General features: G+C 38.2%; 1 protein-coding gene across 1 annotated transcript in view; it reads right to left on the bottom strand.

Moving 5' to 3' along the window:
• The window catches only part of LOC149064632 (ankyrin repeat and fibronectin type-III domain-containing protein 1-like), a 213917-nt gene that overhangs the window by 90519 nt on the left and 100695 nt on the right, over nt 1-22703 (bottom strand). Inside the window, exon 2 of the mRNA XM_089254691.1 lies at nt 305-447. Coding sequence (XP_089110817.1) covers nt 305-447 — 143 coding nt within the window. The remainder of the gene's footprint in view (nt 1-304; nt 448-22703) is intronic.

The raw sequence follows: 22703 nt of genomic DNA, 5'->3' as shown, positions 1-22703 counted from the left end.
GGAAATTGATTCTCCTCATCTATCATTCGTCTCTCTTTTTTTATCCAATGGAAGTTTGAAAATCCGCGTTTCTCTAAAAAAAAAAACACGAAAATCTCAGTCAATTTTAGATGGCAATTCTATAATGCCTTCGTCAATCTTTATTAGGAGGATCGATGCGGATCGGACGACGTTTTATGCGGGCCTTAATTCGTACAATAAAACACTCTCCTACCCGCGTAAAAGAAAGGTTTCCAGTTTGCAGAGAAGATAATCTTACACGTTTAAGTATTCGAAAACGACGTCGTAAATCAAGTTTTCTCACCGGAAGCCTTCGCAGCGGCGCTGTTGGCCTCTAATTGAGCCTGGATGATATTCAGGCTCGGGCATATTATTGCCGGTAGAGTCCTGGCTCGAAGTAGAGGCGGGGGTTTCTTTCGGCTCGTCGGCTTCTCCACAGCTCCTTTCCTAATGAAATATAAAGAAATATATGTACACGAAACAATAAATGTGAATGGCCATCGTTATTATAGACGTTATCTTTTTTCTTATAGAAAATAATAACCCTCAATTAAACGAATCTAAATCTAAATCGATATTCAACTCATGAAAACCATCATAATTTTTATTTTCTTTTTTTTCCACGATTGTTATAACTTCATCCATATTGTGAATTAAATAAAAAAAACTGAATCACTCGTAGATAATAAGCCAATGTATATGAATAATCGCCGATCGTTTCGGTATAAAAGCGAATTAAATTTTACTACATTTGTTACTTTTACTGGTGATTGAGTATGAACTCTCAATTTGTTTTGCATGCATTGAAGCTAATATCGTTGGATACTTTTCTTTTAGTGATTTTTTGCGTAATTTCGTAACGCAGTTCATGAATATCGTGATAAATATGCCAATGCTATACCCTTTAAATTTTTGTTGTTTTAATGAATTAATGGATTTAATTCGAATCGTGGATTTGAATAAATTTCGATAAAATGAATCGAAATCACATTCCCAGTTTTATTGAGTATCATTAAAATTCTTGATGCGTTTAGTGCGCCTTATGTAATTGAACCGATCGCAGCAGAAATGTGATTTTTTTAATTTTTTACAGACGAATTCTCTAGCTCCCTCTGAGGCCCTTATACGCAAGACTCGTCATCCGAAAACTTTTTCTCGACAACTCAATAAACTCCAGAGATTATGTCTCAATATCAAGCTATTACATGCATCCACTCTACAGAATCATTAGCATATTCACTACCGGTTCTATAAGAATCACCCTGTATTGTTGACTTGCATCTACACTTCTACAAGGTGTCTCAAAAGTTCGTTAAAACTTTAAAAATTAAACAGGAATAAGGGATTTAAAAAAAAGTGATTTACATTGAGTGGAATCACAGGGCGATCAGTTTTTTAAGAAAAAAAATGAAAATATTAAGAATTTTTAGAGCTTTCTTGTACTAGGAAAACATAATCACTACAGTGAACCTTCAAAAGAAGCCATTGCCTAGAACGAAATGAGTAGTACTGTTTTGTGCGTTTCTGGGCTAACTCCTATGGGAAGCTTCTACGGCCCAGAAACGCACAAAATACTACTACTACTGAAATGCACTCCAACTTTTTGTAACTGTGGACTGGCAGAAATGGGAGAAATAGTTTGCGGACCGGCAAAAATACGTAAGCAAAAGAAATGATTTGCTTGACCGATGAAAAACACACAAACAGAAGAAATTATATGCGGACTGTCAATAAGTAAATAAACAGGAGGAATAATATGCGAACCGGGAAAAAAAGTACATAAAAAAAGGGAAATAATTTGCGAACTCAGAAAAAATGCATAAACAGGCGAAATAATTTGCGGGCACCCAAAAAATGGGGGGGGGGGAAATCCGGAAATTTCGCCACCGACATTTTGTCCCCGACTTTTCGCCCCTGGAACGTTTCGCCCCCGGAAATTTCGCCCCTGGCATTTCGCCCCTGGGACGTTTTGCCCCTGATATTTCACCTGCTCTGAACGTATGAGTGACTGACCGTGTGAGTGATCATATAAGTGCATGAGTGGCCATGTGAATGACCAAGTGAGTGTGAAATCGGCTTTAAGAGTGAGTTAGTAACCGTACAAATGACTAAGTGAGTTAGTGACCGTACAAATGACTAAGTGAGTTAGTGACCGTATGAGTGAGTGACCGTATGTGTGTCCAAGTGAGTGAGTGACCGTATGTGTGTCCAAGTGAGTGAGTGACCGTATGTGTGTCCAAGTGAGTGAGTGACCGTATGTGTGTCCAAGTGAGTGATTGACCAAATGAGTAACCGAAATGACGGAGGCAAAATGTCGGGGGCAAAGATTCCGCGAACCCAAAAAATACGCAAATAGAAGCACCGATTGACGTACCGACAAAAAAAAAAAACAACCTAAAATGAAAAATAATTTGCGAATCTGCAAAAAATAAATAAAGAGGGAAAAAAATGAATTACGTAAGGGCAAAAACTACATAAACACTATATGGACTGTATTTTATTTATCAAACCTAAAATCATGTACTAGCTTCACGAATTGGGCGAAATTTTCTAGCGGACCAGCGGTTGAAGAATACGGGTCTAGAGTATTATATTCAATAGGAGAAATATATCGGGATAACGGCAAGAAAGTTTTTTACCTCTCACTTGACAAACACACTTGCGTGACACTCACTCTGAGGAATAAATAAACAAAAAAAGTCATTCATAGTATATGTATATCAGATTTCACAGCGGACGGGCTTTTTTTTTTCTCTTTCTAAGGACAAACAGAGTCTTAAAGAAATGACTGACTGAACGTAATCCGCACGTGTCACTGACAACCAGACACAAGACCCTTTGCGAACACCTGCTGTTGTTTTCTTACCTTCTTTTACTAATACCCTCCGCTTTAAATACGGTTTTGAAAAAATACACATAAATTATTTAAATTTCAACAGAGGAGCTTTGTTTACGTGCTCTTCAGGTCGAGTGTCGCCTTCTATTTTCTCGTGCGATTAGATGAAGATAAATGATTCACACCAAAAACATAAAAAATTTCTGTAGCGGCAGTGGTGTCATTTTTCCAACATGCACTTGCAAAGCCCTTTTATTTTTTTAAGCATGTTATACCCTTCTACGTATGTTGACAGAATAAATAGGTTTTTTTTTTTTTTAACGCGTAGTATCCTGGAAATTTCAGTCCTGTGATATCCGATTCGCCGCGAGAAAAGGCTTGAAAAATCGTTTATGTCTAATTTAGGTCCTCGCGTCGCCATTCCTCTGGGCATACTGAGGAAAGTTCCGAGACAACTATTAATCCATTCAAGGATTATACCGCTAGCGTAACCACCATCTGTTATTTCGTAATTCAATGGTGCAGACAATATTCGTGCTTATTTTTTACGGAATGACCATAAGTCACGCTTTTCTTCTACTTTTCATTCGTCCTGACGTTCTCGCAATTTTCTTTTTTACTCTTCGTTAAGAAAGCTATTTTTATTTATTGTTTCGTATGACATTTTCTACCACGTTTCTCAACGGAAATTATGTATCGATGTCATAAATCTCCGTTTAGTCGCGATATTTTCATGCACGCACGCGCAACACTAACATTGACAACAGCAACAAACTAACCATAACTCCCGCTCTGTCTCCGTGAGGGATATAAGCTGGTATTCAAAAATATATGGGCAATGATGGAAAAATCTGAAGATGTCTAACCAGAGAAGCTCCCCGGCTCAGTTACAGGCCTACTCCAAAATGTGAGTTTACCAGTAACTTCACAAAATATGTAGTATGCGATATTATCAATGACCACTTTTTAACGTCATGTACATTATCACTATTACAAAATTCAGAAATATCCAGTTTTACGGAAATGTTTTACGTTGTCACCATTTCCAGTGGGAAAAAATTTAATTTTCATATATTTCTTTGCGATAAAGGCAGGATATCTAACCAATCTTCGGAGTGCCACCAAAACTGAGTAATTACAATATTTTAAACCAGGGATCGTGAGTTCAATCCGCACTGGTGACTAGCAAGAGAAATTTTTGCAGCTATGAATACTGCTAGTATTCATAGGTACATATGAATACTTTCGGCACAACTCATTTAGTAGTAAATTGCCCGTGTCAATGGATTGTTACAGACAGGCCTGTGAAGAACCTTCCTTGAGCAATTGAAAGAGTTTTCATACTCTCGGTACCCGTTGTTTATTTATTTTTTTTATTCATTCGGCAAATACGGACTGTTTTCACAAAATACGTCTGGTAACCCTAATATCAAAGATATCAAGAAAATCAACAACAAAAAATCAAGAGTTGTCTGAAATGAAAAATCTGAATCTTCTTCTCCAAGATTCAGAAAAATCAATTCATTTGCACTAATAAAATAACTTTAATTAGCTGAATTTTTAATTATATTTCCAATGATTCTGTGGTATAAATCGAACGCTCACTTTTCAACATTATTTCACTTTCTGATAAACTTGTGACGGGCACTATTGGGAAACAAAATGAAAAAAAAAAAATCATTTTTTTCTTTCCTATACAAAGTTTTTGTTAGAATGAAGTCCAATCTACCATAATTGTTACTAAATTCGATTCGTCTGATAACAATAGACACTAAATTGCCTTCGTAATGACGATATTATGCTGTTTGAATGACCCATTTAAACCTCCAATGTCCTGTTTTCGTCTTTTAAAAGTATCGGCAGCTTAGTTTTAATGTTTAACGGTGGAAGAAATTACAACGTGGAAAGGTGAAAATGCCCCCCCCCCCACCTCCCCAGAATTTCTATAAGATACGTGTTAGTTCTCTTCTTCCAAATACTCATACTGCCGTAGTGTATAGTGACGGTAATGTCGAAACGTTCGTAGTCCAATTTCGATTCAAAAACAATTCCCACTTGCCTCTCTATATAATAGACTAGGACCGTTTGGGTTTGTTTATCCGTTTGGTTTTTTTACGAGCAACTATCTTCAAGGTACAACCAGTAAAGTTTTTGGAGATTAAAGAGAAAATATAAGGACCCTTTTTGTTCTTTTTGAATATTGAAGGAAAATGAAATACTAAAGCATATTTGTGGAGGCGAAAAAAGAACTGAAAATATTCTCTTTTATCGTAGTGAAGAGAATCGAAAAAAAACTGGCAGTTCTTTCAGACATTATAATCTCTCCGGCAGCCATCATCTGAAACGTTTCTTTTCTTTTTCTTCATCTTCTTATTTCCTGAAATATTTTGAGGCCATTCTCTTCTCCTCCTCCGCCTCCGCCACGAAATCTGCGTAAAGCTATTTTGAAATTTGCGAAGGGAGCAGTTTGTTTGTTTGTGTACGCGTCTGCGAGTTTTTATTTGATACGAAAAACTTTTCTCCTTCTGCGATGTTATTGCATATTACTATTCCTTGGGACGCTATTTATTGTGTCGTTGGTGCGAACAGAAAATACTAATCGCGATTCGTTCCTGCTGAACGAAATTAGAAACCCGCGAGAATCAATAATATATATATATATAGATATCTCTCGTTCAACCCTCTATCTATTCATATATACAGCCAAGTTTTTGGTGTATGCATCTGATTATATAGATTTCTCGACTTACAATATGTCTTACTCGTACACTCCGTTGCAGAAGAAATGAAAAGTAGTGCATTATTTACATGTATATGCACCACGGAAGAATGAGCTACGGTCATGAGACTCGTTTGGCGAATGTTGCTTGAAGTGTTGTGTAAATGCTCAAAATTCCAGCACCATTTATGACTGCTTCGCGCATGAGAAAAGTACATTGGCAGAATTTCACACCACTAGTAGTCGTAGTGCCAGGGAATCTCAACAGCTCACGAGTACGTCAATTGAATTCCACGGAGCAGGAAAAAGAAGTATCTGGTCCAGGTTTTATCGCTAAGAAACAGTTTCGGCCTTTGCCTCGGGGAACCCAGACTGTTTCCGGACTTGGTCTCACCGACATTATGCGATTCTATTGCTTTCAATCTCCAAAAACGGTCATTGGAGTCTACCCATCACGCTGCATGGTTCTTCACCATTTGGTTTCTTAAGTTGAAGACTTGTATAGAGATGGAAATTCCATTTGCCATCAAAAGTTTGACCATGTCGAAAAAGCTGCATCGATGCTGCAGCAATTCACATAGGCAAAATTGATGGAAAGTGAAATTTCCATCTCTGTACAAGTCAACTTCTGAAACCAAAAAGCTGACAGCCTAATGTGCAATACCGTCCAGAGAGATCTTCTAATGGATTGATTTCTATTTTTTCGTTCCAGCAGCTGAAGACCTGTTCTGAAGAGGGAAAACGCAGACTCTGAATCAAGAATCCGTCAATGTCCATCAAACAACACCGATAGTTCGGTGGTTTCGTGATATCCGATGATTTTACCTGATGCTGATTCTATCAAGAGATAGTGCAAGAGAGATTTTGTCGCACTACTGTGCGACAAAAAAGCTCATCGATTGCAATCTAGCTGCCTTCCGCTCTACAATAGTGACGATGGGACACATGATTGAGGTCCAACCCAGATCTGTGCCAGAGACTTATCAATTCAATGTCTTCATGGTCAAGGCAACATCATCTATAGCAGAAGGCCTCCGCGTGAAATTCGTAACGTCACTGAAGGCGGTAATCTCACTAATAACCATTGAATATACTACAAAAAAAGGTAAAGATGGCGCATGCGTCGGCTTGCTACATCCAATGGCTATAGGTGAGATGCATTTCTTCAGTGACGTTAGAGCTTCGCGCTGAGGCCTTCTGCTATAGATGGTGTTGGTCAAGGCCGAACATGGGCCACAGTACTCTACGATATCAATACGCGTTTTCTTATACTATCCAAGCAAATGCACATGTAATTTTGCGTCCCGTTTTTCCATGTGCAATGCAAAGATTGAACTATTCTAGGATTACTTGCATAGTCAGGAAAGAAATGCAACATTTACCTAATCAGGTTGGAATAAATTCCAATTAAAATATTCATGTAACAATCCGTTTGAAGTCAAATGTTTAATTTTGATTTTTTGAGGAAAAAGTAATTTGACATTTTATGATGCATTCAATCTCTACTTCATGCAAAGTTTTTACCACCTATATGCTTAAGAAGAACCTCTTAGAAGATATAAATGCAAATTACAGCCATACTGTAAATGAGGGCTTTCTTATTTGAGCATTTCATGAACTGCACTCATAAATTTCGGGGACGTACTAACTTTTCGAAACAAATACGGGGTGATTATAAAAAAACTATCCCGACATATGGGCCCCTAACTATCATACCATTCACAGAAACTGAATGAAATTTTGGCATAAGGTATTTTGAGGTATGCGCTCAAGAATGATATGGAAAACAACAGTGTCACTCTTGCATACAGTTACGGTTACAGTGAGAAAATTTCGAAAATATCAAATGGCAACACCAAGTTTTTTGTATTGGAATGCGATCTCCATACTGAAAAACACTAAATAGCGTTGGAATGGCACCTGTAGCACGAAAATCCCCGGAGCTAGGCAAGGAAAAAGTAAAAGGGACTTTGCCGTGCACCACAGCATTAATGTTCGTTTCATTCGTCACACAGTTTCTTCGGTTGAGATCCCAGCCTGATTAGTCCTCCACAAGGTCATGTGGAAAATTTGTGAAACACAATAAAATGCTTTATTTTATGCTGCTTCTCTGTCCTTATTGGTTGTCCTCACTTTTAGCCTATCTACCGCCGGTGATTTTCATGCCACAGTTGCCGTTCGAACGCTATTTAGGGTTTTTCACAATGGAGATCACATTCCAATACAAAAAACTTGGTGTTACCATTAGAAATTTTCTCACTGTAACCGTAACTGTTAGAGTGACACTGTTGTTTTCCATGTCATTCTTGAGCGCATACCTCAAAATACCTTATGCCAAAATTTCATTCAGTTTCTGTGAATGGTATGATAGTTAGGAGCCCATATGTCGGGACAGTTTTTTTATAATCACCCTGTATGACCAACGAAAGGGGATGCCTTCGATCAACCGGTGATTGAGGCACGTCTTATAATCTGTACATCTTTTAATGATAATTCTGCTGAAAACAAATTACTCTCCACGCCTTTAGATCTCTCATCGCGAAAAGATTACAGTAGTATCTACTTTCCAAGCAATCTGCTTAATTTTTCCAAAATCGGCAATGAAGTTCATCGATATCCTTAGAGAAAAAGAAAACCTAAGGTTTGCATCGATTTTTTTAGTAGCACCCTTCAAATAATTGCATTAATTACGTGAACTCGATACGAGAAATAAAAAAGTACTGGAACATTTGACGTTATCATTGGAACGCAATGATGTATCGAACTTGTGATTAACGTATTCTTCATCTTTTTGGGGTGTTCCGTAAAATAAAGCGTAGAAGCTCACACTTATTTATCGTTGGACTAACGCAAACAACTTTATTTACTTCGTTGAGTGTCGATCGTTAAACACAAAACAAATGCAAAAACAAAGTGTAGCAAACGTGACAACTCTCTCTTCCTCTTTTTAGCCAAGTAATTAAACTATTAACTACGCTAAAGTAAACATTGGTAGCTTATGTTTGCCGTCGGAGGAAAAAGCTTCTTCATTAGTACTTGGATACTTAGGCTACCGAAAATACGACGTGCATAAATAACCATACAGTACACACTTCTTAATCGAGTTCAATATTTATTCACTATCCAATAAATATTGAAGTATTACAATTTCGCGTGGGAGAAGATTATCTTTTTTTATTAACCCTTTAAACGGTTATTCCTAATCCGCATTATACCTGCAGCAGTGAAAATCACTAATTGTTCTAGAAAAATTACTACGTACTTTTGCTAAGAAGAATCTTTTTTATTTTCCGGATTGCCTGAGCTGTTAAATGCTTCCCCTCCCCAACACTGGAAATAATAACAAAAACCAAGGAAGATGAAAAACTGTAGCGATTTCTATTATATGTGCTTAACGCATAAACGTATACTACCGCGAAGGAAAACGAAAAACATCCTTCCTCTATCAGACTTAGAACAAAAGCTGAATCCACCCATTGGACGGAGGGAGGGAATGGAACATGTTATAAGGCAAAGCTCTTTGTACTAGCTGGGCTCGTGATTGCCAAAATGAGAGAGAGTTTCACGAAGACGAGATATCTCGGGATTGCCGCTGTAAGGGTTAAGGATAAGAAAGCCAGCTGGTGACATACCGGACACGGCCACTAATGTTTACATAAATACGTTGTCCAGGTCTAAATAATAAAACTTATTCAACATAGTTTCGGCGTATATAATTTTATTTCAAATGCCTTTTGTGTAATGCACTTTGTTCTGAAATCACTACCTTTTAACATGCACATTTGTACATGCACCTCGTACATATTCCTCAACGGAATTTCTAACGAAGCGATGCATGCCGGAACGTGTGTGTGTTAGGTAAGTATCGTTTTGAACGTCCACCCGTTCTCTGCAAAAATACTTTTTCGAGATAGGAGACCGGGTCGCATTCACGCCTCGAAGTCGGAAACCTCAGAAAACCAGCTTCAGTCGACCACCACTGAACCACCAACGACGTTCAAAGCTAGATTTGAAGACTTTCCTCTCGAGAGTCTAACACGATGCGCACACACGACCACGTGGCAGTTTCTTTTTCTTTTTCTGGAACCACAAAACTCTGAAATAACACTTATACTAGACCAAGCGGTAAAGTAATATTATAAATTGTTTCACCTTCAAATACGAATGTAAAATACAAAAACAACGCCACAACAGGCAAAATGCCCAACGAGGTAAATCTCATACTTTGTTTGTGGACCCATGCCTTTTTTACCGCAATACAAGTGGTAATGGTGAATTTTTGCATCGACTAAATCTACCCGGATCTTTCTTGTAGCCATTAGCATTTACATACGTCGTACAGTTCATAAAAGTTTCTGCGGAACTGTGAACAGAATCGATTTTGAAGACGTATGCATGCCAAAAAGACAATATATCCTGCGAAATGAGGCGAAACTTCTCGTGAGGATCCATTCCATATATGAGAGCAGTTATAAACACCTGTCTTTTGGATTCATTCTATTGCATTCATTCATTTCCTGTTAAATTTCAGCTTTCTAGTCATTTTCGGCCGATGGGAAGGTTTCAATCCAACCAATCCAACATCGGAAAAATCCAACCGATGTTTCTTTCAATATTCCTTTCGATATCTGCCCTCGAGTCTTCGAAAAAATTCAATTTTTAGCTTTTCAAAAACTGACTTTATTTTCTTTGGTTAATCAATCAAGAAAACGAAAGTGATTAATAAACACGCATAAAAAAATTCATAATTAAGGGGAATGACAAGTTTCCCCCCTTAGGCAACGTTCTTTGCTGGTGTTTCTTTTAAATTGGTTTACCTTGATGGGTTATTTATCAGTCATTAGTTTATTGAACATTAAAAGGGCGGCCAAATATTTTCCCTCCATAATATTTTTATAAAAGCTAACGTACATGTAAATTTGGGAAGTTTTTAATTTTACAGTCGACGCTCGATGTAACGACCACCCCTTTGTCACTTCAGAAATGGACGTTATATTGGGAGGGTCGTTGTGTGGAAGCGAAACATATATGATAGTCGTTCAGGGCAACATTTGGGGTTTATTCTACCGGTCATTGTAATGAAATGATCGCTGTAACCTCTGGCCGTTATAACGAGCGTCGACTGTGCAACCTATTAGTAGAGCCCGGAATTTTTTTTTTTTAGGCAAAATGCCTTTTTCTGCCTATTTTCAAACTTTTTGAAATTTTCGTGCCATAAATGTGTGTGTGTGTGTGCGCGTGCGTGCCTATTTTAACATAGTTTTAAGTTCATTAGTGAATTTCTGTCGCGGGAGCCTCCACAGATCATTTTCTCTTCGGCATCACGTCTGTTAATGGTGCTAAAAAATGGTGTCCCTGGAATTGACCTAAGAGACCTCAAATACTTTATTTTGGGCTTAAAATCAATTTAACTTGTATAATAATGCAGTTATTATAAACTCTAAAACTGAAACAGTAGACGGATTAATGCAACCAAGTTTTCAGCTAGTTTCTGGACCCTTACTACCTCAGTTTTCACTTATTTTATCTTCCTTCTGAAAATTATAAACGACTTTTTTTAGCACCTATTTTAGGCATTTTGGGTGCCTTTCTGCCTGCCTATTTTGATCATTTTTAGTGCCTGAACTTCAGATAAATATGTTCCCATATATCGTTTTTAGAAAATGTAAAAAAAAATCATTCGATGCAAAAAAACCACGTGGTCGGCAAACAAGCTTGGTTAAACAATCCCGTATGTCTGAATCCCAAATAGAGCATGAATGTCTCCGGATAGGTGTTTCGAATTGGCTTTATACCTGAAGAGTCGTAGGCCATTCAGGTTTTTTTGCCAATCCGTGCCAATGTAACGGCCGTATCTCTCAACGTATCGGTCCAGTGTAAACCCGGCTGTTTTTCGCTAAAAAATGCATTGTCCTGTCAAGTTCTTTCGGGTCGCTTGTTTGTTCCGGTTTCCAATTTATGAAATAAAAGATTAAATAAATTCAATTATTTTTCAATATTGAGTTGACAGAACTATTTTGGTCTGAAATTGCAAACTACCCTTCGAATCTACTGAATTGTCATCAATGCAGACGCAAGTTTGGACGGAATGCTTATGTTACGAATCGTAACGGTACGGAGTGGCTAACTTAGTGCTCAAACTCAGAGCCGCCAGTGCGAAAGTAATTTCGGGTTCCTTCATAGAAAGAATCATTTTCGACAATTTGTTATATTCCGAATATTCTGAACATTTTCATGGTTTTAGAGCAACCACCATGTGTGCTTTGTTGTACAAAATGATTTTCCAATTAATATTTTCGAGCATTCTTTACCCAAACTCGAACACGTATTCACAATGAATTATGTTTTGGTTTGTCTCAACGATATAACTATATGACCATGGAAACTAATTGTATAATACAGTATTTATGTTGTATTGTATAAGTTTGCAATTCGACACTGAATTAAGAAAAAAAATCTCATAAGACAAATACCTCCTTTAGGTTAGATAGGCTTATTCTAGGTGTTGAAAAGACCCAGGCCTTATCACTAAAAGGTAATTTTAGCCATTGCCGTGCAATTTGTCACGTTGATGCTCTCTGTGAAATATTTTTTCAGGATGTCACGGGTACCCAGTTACATAACTGTGACCGTTACTTGTCAAATGCGTTCCAAGCCTCATTTGCATACATGAACGAAACATAATTTAATTTATTTCATCGTTTCCCAGCCCTGTGAGGCTGTCCGACGACTTACAAATAGCCTTTCTGAGGCATTGTGAAGAAGAAAGAAACGTTTGTACACTTATGTGTGAAGCATGAATGTGTGTTTGTGTAGAGTAACCCGAAATGTAAACAGAAATCAAGTTCAACGTCATGTGCAACGTACAAATGCTATACATGTCTGCATACATGAAATTCTTAGAATGAATCGTAAAATGTATTAACTTACCAGGTATGTCAAAAGTTTGTGAAAACTTTGAAAATTGATTGGAAAAAATTAATAATGATAAAGATTATACGGTTTTCACGAACAAAATAAAAGGGGGGAAGTCTTTGGCCCTAGAAAACCGAAACTAAAAGCATTCCGATGCTGAGGGAAGAAACATTTACCTAGTATTTTGGGGTCCTTGAGGAAATAAAAACCTCAGATATTGCTGCCTGAGGAAAAACCTGGAATAGTTTTATTTCATCATGTGGTAGATGGATACTCCTCAACCTATTTGAATTAAAATTTTCTTGTTTATGGGCAGTGTGAAAGTCTGGTACTCCCCTCCCCCCCCCCCGCCGTCAAAAAGTAAAACATAAATAAAAATAACGTACCAAGAAAAAATAGTCGAATCGCTACGAAACTTGGTAGGCAGTTATATTACATATAGTTATGCAAATGATTAGCGTTGCAAAAGAGTTATGCAAATTTTTCCGCCACCAGAAGGAGTGAAAGTGTTTCGCCTGTTGCTCTTCAAAACGACCTTAGACTGCTTTTGTGAATTGTACCTTTGTTTCCGCTTGATAAACTATTGTTGATTGACGCATTCAAGGACCTCTTACGCAGCTGTGGGACTTTGATAGAGGTCGCGTCATTGGATTGAGCCTAGCAAGGTGCACAAATGGACATTTTGCCCTCAACCTGACCATTCTGATGAATCTGAAAAGAAGCGTGTGTGAAGGAACGAACGCGCATCAAACAGGCTCCGCGCTCCTTAGGTCGCTTAACAATAGAGAGGATCACTTCACCTATAGCATAGTCTCCCAAACTGTTTGTTCCATCGCCCCCTTCATCAGAATTTTTTTCCTCTCATCGCCCCCCAACTCAAGTAAACCCATAGGATCCTATGTTAAATCAGTAGGTTCTATCGCCCCCTTGGACCATTCCATCGTCCACCGGGGGCGATATTGCCCACTTTGGGAAACACTGACCTATAGGCACGATCGAACAATATCAACGATGACTACAGATTGGATGCCGTATTCGTTAAGAAACTTCGAGTCGTACCGGACCATATTTTCAGACAAAGAGGTGATTTGTTCTCTCTCTCTCTCGGCAATGAGTTGCGATTCTGTTTGGCGGTCGTGCGCCAACGATCAGCGGACGAATGATGCTTATTCTTCGGAATGGCATGCGGCCCCAACCGCAACTGTAGTGGTATCGGAAGCCAACCCTTATGAAAAACTGTTTTACCAGTCATGGTAGGCCTTTCAGAGGTAATTTTACGCATGATAACGAAATTCTCTCTCACATACGACAAGAGTTTCTCTAGGATGCCTACGTCAAGTTGAAACCTTCTTTTGCCGGCTTACTCTCTTGACTTACCGCCAGTTGAGAAGATACAGGACCAGCTGGAACTATTACTTCACCAACCTGCGAACTTACAGGTGCTAGAAGCCCAGTTGCAGAAAAGATGGACAAATCAGACCAACATGTGGAACGGTTATGCATCAATTCCAGGCCGTACCTTCTCTTTTATCCTCTCTAGAGGCGACTAAAAAAGGTACTATTCTTTCCAAAATCAATGTGGTGTTCTAGACCGTATCGATCGTTTAATATAGTGCACGATTGATCATACTATGAATGATCGTTTCGTTCTCTGTGTGTGTGTGTGTGTGTGTGTGTGTGTGTGATGTTGGAATCACATTTTACACATAGGCGTAAAGCAGAATTTTCTCGAGGGGGTTTTCAATTTTTTTTTTCTCCTGGGCGGGTTGCGTTTTTCCCTGCAAAATAACACTATAATCTCGGCTTGGGGGGATAGAACACCCACCCCCCCCCCGCCTTGCGTACTCCAATGCATTTACACATTTTACTATGACAATTACACATGCTAAGTTTTGTTCAAATCCATTCCTTTTTTTCTTTTACAAAGAGTGTCCTTCGTGAATGTTTCCTTTACAAACATTTTCATTTTACGCGAATAAAACTAACACGTCTGAATTTCACTATAAATTTATCCTTAGATAAAAAAATTCGAAATCCCTATGAAAATAAAAGCTATTTTATAATTCCTAGAAATTTATTGGTTTTAAGATATAAGAATTCGGTCTCGGAAGTATGAGTGCGTTCGCTTCATGCGCATCCATGTTTCTGGATTTTATTTTTTTCTTCAGTTTTGAACGACACAAAAATATTTCTACATCTTCTAGATACAGAAACATCCTATTCTCCTTTCAGTTTTTCGGCTTTAGAATCGCAAATGCACTGCCTACAGTAGTCAGATGGTACACATGCTCGTAAATGGCAGATTGAACGTTAGATAGGAGTCTTCTCTTTCGGAACCGAAACTTTCTCCTTGGGGTATTCGGGGCGGATTCTGTCAACTTGTAAAAGAAGAAAGAGAGTGAATTTCGAGTGGAAATAATGTCGTACTGAATTCAATGGAAGAAAAAAAAAATGGACGTTTCAGATTCCAGTTGGCATGTCCACGTTAAATGAGTCGATGCTCTACTGGAAAAATGGCAAAATTTCTTTCTGCATCTATTTTTTTTTAAAGAAAATAAAGGTAATAAAAGTATAAACTTGAGAAAGAACTCTTTTGAAGACTGAAAATGGTAGAAAAATGTTTCGTGTTCACTTTACTTTTCGTGATATTTCGACATAAAAATATACTACTATTAAATAATGGGCTATTCACTCACTTTTATGCCGGATATTACATATTCTTGAGATTCTTTTCAACGACTCCTTACAATGATTCTTCTTCCCCCCCCCCCCCACCCCAGTCTCCCTCCTTTTGCAGCCATGTGCAAAAAATTCATACTCAATCCTGAAAACACGACATCGCCATGAAATCAAAATCTGGATCAGTGTTATATGCGCGTGAGGAGATGATTTTTCTCCGTCCGAGAAAATGCGGTTTTTTTTTTTTCAAATACAAGTTGCTTACTTTGTATAGGAGGTTTCTTATATTATGTTATATTTGGCGGTCCAGCTTAAAGTATCACCAGACGTTTCGCCTGTAACCGAGGCATTTATCAGCAGCATATTATACATTTATCGCGGACCAAATATCATGTACTGTGTATATAGTACATGGTACACACCAATTCGTAAATTCGGAGGAAAAAAAATTTAAAAATTCTTAAAAATTAACGGAATTGGTTTTATTTGAATGCTGTTCGCAAAAAAGTTATTTTCATGAAGGGGAATTTTTTTCCCGTAAAGAACAAAATATATTAGTTAAAAGTTTTGTCGATAGAGAGTGCTGCACGAAAGCAAATCACTGAAAATATACAAATTTAGAGTCCTATTTTAAATGCAGGGTGTACGATTAACAGCTCATTTCTGAATTTTCCTGTTACTAGAGCTTGTATAATTTTTTCATTGCGATGTCGACATTGATGGATAAAGCGATATTGGTGAAGTTATTTCACTTCAGCCACGAATTGCTGGGTGAAGCTATATGAACGTTTCGGGCACAGAAAAGATTGAAGAGATGTGAAGAAATGTTCACATCCAATCACTCCTGCTCTACTGGTTGTCAGATATACAGCACCCTCTATTGACACAAATTTGAACTATTTTTTCTGAGACAGCTTTTTGTCTGACCAATATATACAGGAAATACACCTTTTTCTTGAATATTGAATAGACCTCACTGGATTGCTACTCCATTGTCAAATTTAGGTGAAGATTATCCCCACCGTGTGCGGAAAATTCACCGGCGACAATTAACCTCCACGCAATTCACCGCCACTCAATTCATCGACAAAGTGATACATGGAATGAGAGGATGAGCAAGAGAGAAAATGGGCAAGCGAAGGAGCAGATGGGCGAGTGAGTGTGTTTGTCATATGATTACTTCCCCCACTCTGTCACTCATTCGGTGTACCATACGGTTACTCTCACTCACCCATTCATCAGTTCACTCATACGGTCGCTAAATCCCTTACTCGCCCCACTCCTACGGTCACTCACTCAATCACATATTCACTCACATGCCTAATCGTCGGTCACTCGCCCACTGGTGACGAACTATTCTATTGTCTGTGAATTTTCCCAGCGGTAATTTTTCCTGTCGGTGAATTGGTGAATTTTCCGTAAATCGATCCCTTGGATAGCAGGAAACGCCAATGCCCGCTCTCTCTAGCAGGGATCTATTTCTATATGCCTCTCTCTACTTATATGTAGTGTAGATTTTTCGCTTGATTCATTCTTCATCAGTCGTTGAAAACAAGATTCGAATTCAAATTTGAATGCGGCAGCTCCATTTAAAGTTATAGGCCTACCTAATCTGCATTACATTAGATTATCTGAATAGAGCAGTAGAGAATATCACCTGAAACGCGGTTCATCCCCCTTGGGATAAAAAACAGTTTCAACTATTTCAAAAGAAAACTCCAGCCTTTAAATTGAATGGAAATGATTTCGTCCTAACGTCGGAGATTTCTCCTAAGAAAGGAATGTAACATTTGTGAAATGCGTGTAATGCGAAGCAATGACATAATTTGATTCTATATTTGGGACGACGGCGAATTCGTTTAATAATGGAAAGAACTATTTTTTGAAACAACACCTTTGGGGGGATTCGGAGATGAATCTCCTTCAAAATGTTGTCTGCTGGCTCGAGATAACAAGTTCTCTCGTTTGACTCCCACTTCAACTCGTCGACCCTTTTCTATTCAGCGCAATCATTCATATAATTGTTATCTCTGTTGTGTTCGTCGATCCTCTTCTAACAAATTCAGCTTTGTGCTACATAATTATTATTGCTACGAAGGAATTCTTATTCAATAGAAAAATATTGTAGGAGCTTATTACCCGATTTTAATGGTATTCTCAAGGTCGATTCGTTATTACCATTTCAAATTGGGATTTTGTTTTTCTCCCCTTTTCGAAGCAGCGTCTCATTCATTAAATACGTTTTTCCTCTCGTTGCTGATACTTATTTACTAATGGTCTGGGAAGACTGACAAGGCTCCAGGCTGGGGAGGGGGGGGGGGGTTAAGGGAGTGATTTTAAATATTTATATTTTGTTTCATTTAGTCTAAAGTCAAGTGCTGCTATGCTCTACCCCTTAATTAAAAATTGTTAATATCGAAAGAGAATTCCTTTTGCTTTTTTCCGTGTACTTAACACCGAATGTGCCACCATAACTAAATACAAGATTTTAGAGCTTTAATTGGTAAAACCGTATCACACACACACACACACACATACACCAAACGATGCCAAATTTAGATTTCCGAGTTTGGTTAAATACAGGGCGCGTCAAAAATCCAAGGCTTTATATAAAAATTGATTGGCGAAGGCGCGTTGTGTGTGTGTATGAATAAAACAACTTACTCAACTGATTTGCGTAAAATGTTTAGCATAATCAAGAAATTATTTCTTCTTTTTTTTTTTGGATAATAAAGAAAAACAGTTCAAAATAGTCATAACTATATAGTCATAAGGGGTCATTCAAGTATTACGTCATCATCGAGGGGAGAGGGGGGGGGGTTTCGGATTTGCTGACTTTTGATGACAGGTGAGGGGGGTTGAAGGTTGCTTACGCCATCAACCACCCCTTTTTGAAGATATGAAATATTCTAAGCTGCTGACGAAATTTTGCTGACAAGGGGGAATTGGGGGTCAGCGTTTTGCTGACTTTTTCTGACAAGGGGGAGGGGGTCAAAAATGGCTGATAATCTGCTTACGTAATACTTGAATGAACCCTAATATACTAAATCATGAAATATCAGCAGCCAGAAATATCAGTCCATGCATTTGCAAACACGGATAAGGGTCTCTTGATTCATGTTTTCAGTGCCAAATGCTAACCAAATAGAAATGGCACAGCACCACATAAGCGTTAAATATTTGCGCTATTTCTTTTATCTATTGATTACTTATTATTTCAATTTTTTATTATGGCAAGCATTTTCACGTAGAACGGCACTAATGCGCCAATTTTTGTGTTCATTTCTGGAGTACATCATGGGCTTTTGGCCCACCCTGTATTTATTTTTAAAATTTCTTCACCGGATGGCAATGGCGATGATTACTTTTCCGTCACGCGAAAACACTGTATTGTGTAAATTTCTGTCTGTCCTTACTTTCACGTCCATTGTTCTCCTGGAGCAAACTTGCACTATTCGTTTTCTTCAGTGAAATCGCAATCCCTTCGGGTTCGTAAAATATGCACACCAGGGTCGCCATGACTCCCACAAGGGTGATGCTGATAGAGCTCCAGCCTGAGGGGGAGGGGTCCGGGACGATTCTCATCGTTTTTTGCTTTTTCACACTATGACTTCACTATAAAGATGCTCGTGAAATGACGGGTATGGGTACCCACCAAAGGGCCTAGCCGAGAGCCTTGCTACAGGATATGGGATCTATGAGGGGGTGCACAACTTCCGGCCTGCCTAGAGGTTCTATCCGGCCCTCGAAAAATGTCCCGGTCGAAAAGTATCAATAATAAAAAAGCTAGAAATATTTTTTTCATAAAAATACCGTAAATCAGAATCCACACAGGGCATCGCCAATGATCACCAAAAAAATTGTCAAAGATAAGTAACGTTTACGATTATCACCAAACCATTGTCAACGATAAATGAAGTTGCCTATTACTGTCAAAAAAGTTTTCAAACGTAAATAAATAAAGTTCTCAACTATTGCTAAAATTGTTGAAAAATCGCTAATGGTGGGAAATAGAGGGGCTACTCGCCATGTAATTCACAAAAAAAAACCATATATTTGAAATGAATTTTTAATTAAACGACAATTAATTGTGGTAATTAGTCGTGATTATCATCATAGGTGTACGCAGAATTTTTTCTCGGGGGGGGGGGTTTACGTTTTTTCCTGTAAAATAACACTATAATCAGAACCCAAACCCCTCCCACTTTGCGTACGCCAATGATTATTATAATACAATTTATAAGTTATGAAAATGATCTCAAATCTTTGATTTTAGTGAAGCAAGCTTCGTTAAAAATGCGGGATATTCTATAGGAAGGTCGGCACGGCAAAAATTAAGGTGTGTGTCCCGCAAAATATGGTCATATGGTCACCCATCCATTTTATACCAGTTTCGGGCCCGTGTTCTGGAAAAGTTGTGCATCCCTGATGTACACCGATAATAGCACAATAGCTTTTCTACCTCCTCTTTAACCCTTCAATTAACAAGCATTGAAATATTTGGGTGAGAAAATTTTTTTTGAGGAATTATATTAAGCAAATGAATGGTACCCTGAAAACTATTACATGACAAAAAAAAATTTATTGGCAATATTTAAAAAATATGGGATGTTTCACTTGCAGGGGCTCATATGATTTGCGCAGATTTTAATAATTTAAAAATGGTATTTTTATTGTTTAGCAACTTACTTCCCTGTCATTGTTGAAGAATTCCCCAGTAGTATGTCTCCTCCACTCATGGTATTTCCCAACAAAAATGGTAGATTCTTGCTTTTCTTGTCAGAAATAGGAATCACGTGTACCTTTGAGCCATTCTGCTCGTAATTATTGTAACTTCATGAACATCTCTCGACAGAAAATCCAATATTTAGGAGTTGATTCGGAGGCGTCAGTACCGAAACGAGCTCAAAATATAAAATACCTTTATTTGAAAAATATATAGGCCTATATAAGAAGCTCGTGTTAATTGAGAGCAACGCGGCCAAATGAAGGCTTAATTTCGGCCTACTCGTATATTAGCTATGCAAAAAGGCTTTTTTATGGTGGGATAAGAATGCACTTGGTAACGTGTAATCACCGTCTTGGAAGGAAATCCTTAATAAAAGTTCATTCACTTCCTTAAGCCAGAATAAATCGACAAAAACGTGCGGGGATTTATGTTGCGAGTCCCTTGTTCCGCCATTTCTCATAAAGATGATAGAAAAAAAGATGAAGAGAGACACAAGTACACAAAATACAAAAATAGAAAATATTCTTTCGGGAGTATATACAACATTTTTGATATATTGCACATCCAAGAAAGAAGTTACAGCCAATATTTGACGCAAGTATCAAAAGGGAAGAAAATGTGCAGAACAAACATTTTCTCACGCATCTTAAAAGCATTTCGATGTATTGAAGGAAGGAGCAAAATGGCGACACGCACCGTCGAACGACGTAACAGAACTATTACCGTTCTTATTATGTACTCTCTCGTGCTTTTAGAGACAGTATAAAGGCTCTGAAACGCATTACACGTAGACGTATAGTATATGGTGAGAGACTTGGACAAGAAAAGATCCTTCAAAGAGAAAAACTAAAATGGCACTTTGTGAACTAGACACGTCTCTTGTGAACTAGACAGAATCCCATTTGTATGTTAATTCTTTTTTTACTTTTCTCCTAGCATAAATACAAGATAATAGAGAATGATTTATAATTGGTTTCAATTCAATGATACCTCGGCTAACGAAGATGATTCGTTCCGGAATCACGTTCGTTAGCCGAAACGCGATTTCCCATAGGTTTTTATGTAAAATCATTCATTCCAGACACTACTACTTAACCGTACATGCACTTCGTACACATTCCTCTTTTCTAACGAATCGGCACGTACTGGAATATGTGTTCTGGGTGTATGTGTGGCCCTAACGTATTTATATTGCGCTTGTTTCGTGTTCATACTGCCATCTGTCTTCCATTTTCTGAATTAAGGTGGAAATGCTTGAATTTTCATGTTATGTCAGTATATATTATATATCATGCATTCTTTCTTTTTTTCAAAACTACAACTCAGGTTTATCACCATCTATGAGCGATTTACTACCTAGTGAGTTGTGCCGGAAGTGTAACTGTGTGTGTGTGAATGTGTGTACCTAACAGTCTTTGAGTGCATATGTAGTGTTGTGTCTGATTTTTCAGTGCCGCCATCTATATTTCAGAAGAGAAGCAGTGATGTGTTATGATTGTATTAAAATTTTTACTGTTTGTAGGTCTGTTGCTCTCTGTGGCGAGACTTTTTAAAGGGAAGATCGGCTCGCATTCGCGCCTTGAAGTTCGAAACCACAGAAAACCAACTTCAGCCGACCACCACTGTGGTGACGATGGGATTCGAACCCGGGACCTCGCGACGCGAGTCCGTCACTATGATCACGAGACTTTGTCAAATGGGAGGCCGGCTCGCCTCGAAGCTGGAAAACCGCAGAAAGCCGACCACCACTACACCGTCAACGGGATTCGAACTTGTATCCTCCGGAGTCCGACACGATGCCCACACGACCGCACAATGGTCGTTCCAGGTACTGCCCAAAGATCAGTTTTTTTTGAAACCCCAAGGAGTGCTATAAAAAAGCAAAGCTAAAAAAAAACTGATCAAAGGTTGCAATGAACAGCTTAAAAATTAAATAAATAAGAATTTACAGGAAGATATCTTTTTACTTTAAACTAACGTTTACAACCAGCTTTTAGTTGACTAATGCTGGTGTTGGCACAACCCATTCGTGTTCGTAGGTGTTCCCTATCAATTTGCAATTTGGTCAGCTCATTTGATAGTCTGACACATGCAAAAGATAAGCTCCCATAATTACTAGAGTTTGATTACTCCTGAACGCGAAAAAACACGGGTTCCTTTTTTTCAATGTATTTTCTTTCAGCTGAAATCTATCATTTTATTTGAAATGGTTCGAATACTCCTGTGAATAGAGAGTTGTGGGTACATCTGGAAAAAAATTCCGAGGCGGACATATATATAATCGGACTCGAGTGACATCAATTCTGCTCATAATTAGCGCTATAAGACTCAGCTCGCGACGCCACTGTTTTACGTCAGCGCGTGCAATCCACATCAGCGAAAATGTTCGCTAGCCGAGGCAGAAAAATCACCAAAAAATTCTTCGTTAGTCGAAAGATTCCTAAGCCGAGGTATCACTGTATTTGAGAGATTGGCAATTCAAAAATAATGATATTCCTATGTACATGGTGAAAGTTTAGTATCGTATATCACACATAGGGCGGTATTCACCGACATGGTTTAAACTATAGTCACATTTTTTTGATCAGAGATCGACACGCGGATCCGTTAAATTCAGGTTTGTAACCAATCGATGTTGATCTGTTATCCAAAAATTGTGACTACAGTATAAGCCATGTCGGTGAATACGGCCTATAGATAAATATCTTCAGATGAATTGCACAAAAACGTGTAGATCAGCGGTTCTCAACCTTTTTTGACTCGCGGAGCCTTTCCAGTATAAAATTCATATGGCGGAGCCCTGTTTGACTCGAAGAGCCCTTTTT

This window comes from Pholcus phalangioides, unplaced genomic scaffold (assembly GCF_987345545.1).
Source record: "Pholcus phalangioides strain wild (caught in Gottingen) unplaced genomic scaffold, Ppha-v1.0 ptg000042l_1, whole genome shotgun sequence".
Taxonomy (NCBI): Eukaryota; Metazoa; Arthropoda; class Arachnida; order Araneae; family Pholcidae; genus Pholcus; species Pholcus phalangioides.
The sequence above is the reverse complement of the archived record's forward strand: the minus strand, read 5'-3'. Positions and strand labels throughout refer to the sequence as shown.